Source organism: Siphateles boraxobius, unplaced genomic scaffold, assembly GCF_051911475.1.
Source record: "Siphateles boraxobius isolate OS27281-9 unplaced genomic scaffold, OSU_SipBor_1 103, whole genome shotgun sequence".
NCBI classification, from domain to species: domain Eukaryota; kingdom Metazoa; phylum Chordata; class Actinopteri; order Cypriniformes; family Leuciscidae; genus Siphateles; species Siphateles boraxobius.
Window position 1 is genome coordinate 165,312 of NW_027508704.1, and position 7,872 is coordinate 173,183.

Below are 7,872 nucleotides of genomic sequence, written 5' to 3' on the forward strand. Positions count from 1 at the left end.
ATTTCAAATTGAATATTGCTACCCATATGCTTTCATAGTCTTGTAGCAGGAGAAGAGAATATTATTGTTATGATGGGTTATTTCATTGGTTCATGTAATTTGTTATGGTGCAGTACCAAAAGACTCCAGCAGGTTTCATAGACTTGGCCAATTCATTTTCCAAAAGATTGTATGTACAGACATCTGTTGTGGGCGTTCTTTGCACTTTTTCTGAGGCTTTTATATTGTTCATATCGATATCGGAATTATATCGTATCGACCGAAATTAAGAAATATATCGTGATATAAAATTTGGCCATATCGTCCAGCTCTAATACACGCGCATTTCTTAAAGCAACAAAAACGCACTATATTCAGATTGACGGTCTACCTCAATGATGACTCATTCTGCTGGGTAAGTCATTATAGTTGTTTTTCTAACATAATTTTATAACCAAGTAAATATTATATCTGTTACTTACACTTTCAATATTGTTTATTTTAAAATAGGCTAATGCAGAAAATGTTTCTATTTTTTTTCCTTCGTATGCATGAACATTATCAACTACATAGCTAGCTTCCAGCTTTTCTCCCAGCTAACAGAATAGTATTTTGTAATATAAATGCTTTCTAGCAAGTTGTCAGAACGTTAGTCCTGAATGTAGGCTAGTGTTATTGCTAATAGTACAATGTTATGGCTACACATCAAAGAAGACGCATATTACAAACGCAACTCGCACACTAAATCCATACAATCTGATATTTGCTAGAGCTATCCGAGTTTAGTCGAGCTTCACTTATATTTTTTAAAGAATTATATTTTCACACACAGTTCACATACAAAAAAGTCAGCACTATAAGCTACTCGACTGTCCAGAAGAAACAGTGCAAACTCGGCGTCCGATTTAAAAATGTTCAATTCTTTGAGTTCTCTCCACCGTTCAAAAGCCTTCCCGATTATTATTCGTTTCTTTGACGAAAAACGACGGTATTTCCTCGCCCTAATCCTCCTCCTCTTCTTGGGGATTGCCTCTTCCATGTTAAATGTATCTGGTCCGTTGATAGCATTGGGTTGATAGACGCTGGCTTATTCTTCAGCTCCGACTTCGCGTGCAGGCGCCGTGCACGAGCGCAAAAACAAACAACACCCGCCCCTGTCTGTGATTGGTTAGAACACTGTTTATTTTGATTTTGAGTGGTGGTTGTACCCATTTGTTTGTGTGTGCAGATCTCAGAGCCTAGACTGCCTACAGAGACGTGGTTTTTTGACAGCCTGCTAATGGGGCAGGAAGCTAGCGGATCGTTAGGAAAGATTAGATGAATGTGATCATTTTAGTTTGGGCCTGAAATCGCTGATACAACCTTTAAGTAGATCGCGCGCAGAACTTTGCATTCCCATCGGCGGTTTTATGGGATTGCACTCACGCTAATTTGCCCTGTTTGGTAAATCTGGTCCATTATAAACAAAAAAGCATTGGGTGTATGAAAGCAATATTCAAGAACATTATAGTGTCTAAAATGTGGAAAATAGCCACCCTTTGCCTTAAACCACACTGACAAATCTCAACAGGACAGCTCCTGGTATAAAAATATTAGTTCCTGAAGCCGCCAGGAATCTGGGCAAGAAAATTGAGTCATTAAATTGAGTTGTCTTATTCACATTTCTTATTTGCAAGACATTTTCCCTGCTTAACCAGATGTAATCCAGACTGATTGATATACTTGTGAAGTGCGCAGTAATAGCCTTACTGAATAGATTGGTGCATTTGGGAGCTTGTTGAAACCATTTTAATTCATGCATGAGACTGAGTAGTGTGTGCATGCCTCCCCTTTGAGTGTTATCATTCTTTTTGTAATGGAGATAAAATGTTGCAAATTACTATTTCTGTTTTAACTAAGTTCTGTGTTCTTCAAACTGTTCATTAAAGGATCACACTAGACGCTTCTTATGGATGTTTGGATCAAGCTGTTTGACCAACTCAAAGATGGATTTATTCGCAGGTTAATGAAGCTGCAAAATGAGGACCTCAGAGGAGTCTGTTTCTCAAACTAGACCCTGTGATGTCCTCTGTTGTCCACTTCTCTCTGTCCTGGTTTGGTCAACTTTCCTTTCTCCTAAGAACCAATTAAGAGCCACTTTCAACTGTGCTTGTATACGAAGAAAGTGTCTTCTTGTACCAAATTAGCACAGGAGTAGATGACAGTGTTTTCTTAGTAGACTGGGGTAATGGCTGTTGAAAACGGCTTTGTCATCGCTTTTAAAGATTAAAACTATTTAAAAAAAATACTAATTATAATTTGCAGCATTAGAATTTTTTTAATTGATCAATTACACGCTAATATTAAATCCTTTCAAAAACAAAATGTCTTTGTCATTCCGAACCTTTCAGCGGTAGTGTTCACGTACATATGGATGAGCAAGTGTGTGAGTAGTGAGCACACACTGTTAAGACAATGAGATATTGGTTGGTATAGTTTGTTACAATCCTATGTTGTTAAAAAAAAATTGAATAAACACAAACTGTAGTAAATGTTTGTGAAATATTCTAACACTTTTTTGTTGTTAATCTCCATTGTAATGTATTTCACATGTGTGTTTGTATCCATAGCACACGCTGCTCTTTCTACAGTAGAGAGTGATGCTGTGCATCTAGCTAATGGAGCGCGTGAATCGGGTGTATTTTGTTGGCTGTTATTATCTTAGAGCTCATGTAGTAAGTTTTCTAATTCACAAATAGTGTCTGTTATTTTCAAACCTACCTAATCTTTTTGACCCCATCCAGGCTGTGTTAATTGTTTGCAGCATCAAGAAAAACTTGAGAGGGTCCTCCAAGAACTAATGGCTTTGCGTTCAGGTATCTGTATTATTATTATTTTCTCCGATAACTTTACCCTCTTTATTTATTGTGAGATAGTGTTTTATGTTTTGCATACCTTTCTTTTATAGAGTGTAAAAACTGGGGACCATTGCATGAAAAACTTGAGATGTGTGTAAAGGAAATGAAGAGAATTTAAGTCGGTGTTCTGTGTCTCTTCACAATTTATTCCTGGCATTTTGTTTTTTTACAGATACATATCAAATCATTGTATTATGCTGATATTAATATAAGCAATATTCCTCTCCCACACTTTGAGGAGAAAAGAGAAGTGTTGACAAAGAAAGTTGTAACTTTTACCAGTTGTGGAATCTCTATGCAGTTATATGCATGTTTATGTGCTTCTAAAAATGAGACTGTTAATAAATTGTAACCCAATTTGAATATTGTCTTGCTTAAGTCTCTAGGCTTTTCCTAATAAATTATTAAATGATTTGAAATATTACAATATGGTTTATTGTTTGTTTTAAAGGCATGGGAGAAGATTCCCATTTTTTATTTTCCACTGTAACACATTGCCTTAGTTATATCATCTTGTGGTATTATAAATAAATGCAGCAGTAAGCAGAGCAGGACTTTCAAAATGCTGGAAAAAACATCGCGCTCTCGAAACAATGCTTGTCGTCGATGGCAACACGATTGGCTTTGTTACTGACGTCAGGGAAGAAGAAAAAAACGACCCTGTCTGGGTCAATATTATCTGTCTGCAGTCCCGGAGGCTGCATCTTCAGGACCCACTTCTAGGACCGCATTTCTAGGACCCTAGTTTTTGTGTGACAGCGCCACCTACCGAGTCGGAGAACCGCAGTCCCAGAACGCTTTTGGAGGACCGAAAAATAACCACCAAGGCAGTATTTCCACCCAGTTTTCACTACATTACAGTTTTTTTCCAAGTTTTATTACACCCAAATACTACTTTCTTTATTGAAATTAAACCAAGTTCCTAGGAATGTTGAGAAAGTAGCATATTATAATAACTCAAGTAAAATAAACAAGGAATCATGTTATAGTCTTTTCAGTCACTAGATGGACCACATTTTCAAGTACAGAGGGAAGATAAGGATGACTGGGGGTAGATTTACTTTGTAACGCGTTATACCCAACTCTGATTGTGGGTAACGTTAAACAGGCTGACTGTGAGCACGTGACAGTGAAAACATTAAGATTATTTTAACTGAATTTAAATGGAAAAACAATAAGTAATTAACAAGCTTTCAGAACGAACATGCTACAGTTTATTGTGCTGTAAATAAGTCAACACAGGCTTATCATGAAACAGTTCCGTTAAACGAACGTAATAACAATTAATTTTCCAGCATTAGAGGCTAATATATGATGTCTATGCATTCAAGACTGTTTAGCAAATCACCAGCACGTTGGCAACGTTAACTTTCCAATGAAATGCATCACAATTGTTTTTAAAGTTAAAGAAATAAAAATCGATTCGCATTTGATACTCACACTCTGAATGTCATCCATCTTCACTGGTCCTCTAATTCGGTCGGTGACGTTGTCACTAAAAACCTGGGGTCCTAGAAGTGGGGTCCTGAAAATGCAGCCTCTGTTTTTGCAGGCAGATGCTACTCGTCTCTTCTCAGCGCTCTCGTACTGTGTAATGACTCCGCACACTTCTCAGCCGCTCCAGCAACGGACCCAACCCGGAGAAACTATCGGTGTGGACTTTTACCGATAACGATAGTTACACCAGTCAACTATCGGTGCCGATTAATCGGCAAAACCGATGAATCGGTCGATCTCTAGTATGTATGGGTAAAGAGAAATCGGCATTTGTTTATAATTTGTTAAAGCTGCATTCCGTAACTTTTTTGGGTTAAAAATTATAGTACGATAATTAAGTACGTAACCAGCCAGTGTTCAAAACTGGGCTCGCCGTAGCTCGATTCAGACGGGTACCTTATTCACAGCAGCGCCATCTTTGATTTCTAATGTGAATGAAAGCGAGGCTGTGAGGGACAGACGTGCATCTCTTCTATGGGGTGTTCCGTTGTTTAATGTGTTTTTGGATTGTTCTGCTCATGAAACACTGGAAAAATATCGTTCCAAGAAATTTCAGTAGACAAAAAACTCCCGACAATATAAGCTGTGGAAAACGAAGTAATCTAGGAGCGGATGCCATTGGAGACACAGCTAGTCTTAGACTTTTTTTTTAATGTTCCACAAACCCCATACAAGACAAGTTACACCTCGTCAAATTCTTCATTGCAGGTGCAAAAATCCTATTATACAAATCACAAATTAAGAAACTCATATGTGCACATTTTGCTACAGTTGCTGCGGTGAATATGGTGCCAAACGCATACACACCCGCACCAAAAATACCTTCACAATGGACAGCACTTTCCTGATTCTAAACAGATAGCAGAGAAAACAGGAACGGATTGTTGAAATATTGTCAAAGAAAATAAAACTCATTAATTAATAACACAGCTGTTATTTTAAAGTCGTCATTAAATCAAAATTGACGCTATTTACTTTGTTAGCGGACATTACTAGTCTTGTAGTGAACAATTATTCAGTGCAAGTTAATACACAGAAAAAAATGTGTTTGTCCAAGTAATTATTAATCAAAATCATTTTGCCCTGTTGTGCCGTGATTACAGGCTGTATCGTGTGCTGCCCCCTACCGGAGGCGCCCGGTCACACCCTCAACAGCGGAGCGAAAATACGACGAAAAACTCAATAAAGTTGTCAAATACCCTGAATTATCTGTGACAAACCACATAATCTTTCAAGACAAAATACAGAATTCAACTGCGTGGATGAAGATTGTGGATGATTTCGGATTTTCAGGTGAGATTCTCAACTAATTCAGTTAATGTGTAGGCTATGTAAAGTTACGCCCTGAGGTAAAATGTTCAGACTGCAGACTCAACGAGTGTTTTACAGTAATTGTACAGTATCATAATCATGACATAGTGCCGACATTATCTTAATTTCATAATGTCCTTAAACATAACAATATGTCTGACCATAAACTGACAATAGACTATGCGTGTATCAAACTGCAATGATTTTACTAAACGAGGCTTCGTTACGTCATGACTGTTTAGAAACGTCTCGAAACAGTGAATCGTTTTGCGAAGTAATTGGTTCAATTGATTCAAATCTTTGGAAAGCTTCGTCTCTCCTATCACTAACGTTACTTAACGGCCGAGCTCAGTAACCTTATTTTGACAGAAGAATACGGTTTCTTCCTCGCAAATCCTGATAGTATGCCTAAACACTTTCTATATATGGCGTGCGTCTCATTGTAGCATTTCGTGATACCTGTATATGTTTTTGTAAGATTTGAGTCTGTATGGAGGAGCGCGTGCACGGCATTTTTCAAAATATCTCCTTTTGTGGCCCGAAAAGAAAAAAGGACATAAGGCATTGGAACAACAACACCATGGTGAGTAAAAGATGACTTAACTTTCAAGTAATTTTTCAATTTCAGTTTCTCTTGGAAATGCGTCACAACACTGAAGCAAAGACGGTTGCAACTGACTTTTAAAACGATTCCAACTCGATACATATAAGTTAGTTAACTTAATAGCTTTGCAGTTTGTATCAAACACTGTATTTGATAGCTAAAAATGCATTAGTTAACTTACTTTGGTTGCATTTATAAATGAATTTATGTAACTCACGAACGGCCTTACAATCATTTTGAAAATCTGATTATGTGATTCATTTACAAAGAACCGATTCAAAAGAATGATTCATTAGCCAATCGGGCATCGCGAACTCGACTCACCTTTTCCAAAAGCACCGACAGCTCCTCCAAAGGAGAATGAGACAAACTTCCCCAAGTTAAATGTGTTTTCATGGTGTTGGCGGACAGCGCTGTTTTGCTCTGTTTCACAAAATAAACAGATTTGTTTTTCCCGCGTCCCGAGAATCCGAGATTTGGGATCAGCTGTCCGGAGGAATTGAGGGACACCACAAGAGTCGTCTGGTCAGCTTTATCTAAAAAGTCCTGAATGACCTCACGTTGTTCTTCTACGGCAAGACATTTTTGCCAGCGGTCAGACTTTAGATTAAAGGTTTTTAACACACAGTTTTCTAAATATCCATATCTTTTGTCCACTTTTGACTGCTCGTTGTTTTCCATTTTGCCGATGAGTTTAACTGACTGAACTGACTGGATCTGCTTTAAACCGCTGTCTCCATAGCAACCCAGTGTTTACATGATGGGTCAGCCGGCTGTTGCTATGCCAAAGACAAACCGTCAGTTTATTTATTTGAATGTATCATTGTAAACAAACGGAGCTTCATCTCTGACTGATGACGCGTTTTAACGGTCATACGCATTGTGTTTTAAAATATATTTTCATTTAAAAGAATGTATGTACATTTATAACACTATACTTTGTATGATATTACTTTTGCTTCAAATTGCAAAAAAATACATCAGCGATCAACTTGACTTATTTCTCTCTGACTGCCTTTGATCTCTCTATTAAACATATATTTAATGTAACGTTAGTCTCTCATTATGAGTCCGTCTTCCGCATTTGAGCGTCTCAAATATAAAAAAAAGGGTCAATCAAAAGGGTTTACTTTTTTAGTACAAAATTAATTAATCATTGTAAAAAGTAGTTACAAATTAATATCAATTTTGATGTGTCAACTGAGTTTAAGTGATGCATGAATGAATACACAAGCCTCTTTGAAACAGTTATGGCTAGGAAGAAAAAAATGTTTGATGACATTTTAATCTTAAATTTGAGTCAAAATGTGCTTTATTCCCAGCACAAAAGCAGAATATATGGATAAAACTGCTTTGATATAAATGCATTCAATGATTTACATAGATAAAGTTATTTTCTCTCTCAATAATATTATAAAACTGCGCATTTGCAGCTCATTTTAAAATGCACCACTTACACATGTTTCACAGACCAGGCTTAATCTAGTCCCTCACTAAAATGCATTTTTGAGCTGTTTTAACTAAAAGCACTTCTTAAAACATGTCACTGCCATTGTTTTGTCTCAGATGCGCATCAGTAATGTT

At 37.1% G+C, this 7,872-nt stretch overlaps 1 protein-coding gene across 1 annotated transcript in view; it reads right to left on the reverse strand.

Moving 5' to 3' along the window:
- Nucleotides 1–7,021, reverse strand: part of dnah9 (dynein, axonemal, heavy chain 9) — a 135,342-nt gene extending 128,321 nt beyond the window's left edge. Inside the window, exon 1 of the mRNA XM_077245650.1 lies at nt 6,613–7,021. Within this exon, the coding sequence (XP_077101765.1) occupies nt 6,613–6,969 (357 nt within the window). The 5' untranslated portion in view covers nt 6,970–7,021. The remainder of the gene's footprint in view (nt 1–6,612) is intronic.
- Nucleotides 7,022–7,872: the final 851 nt, after the last annotated feature.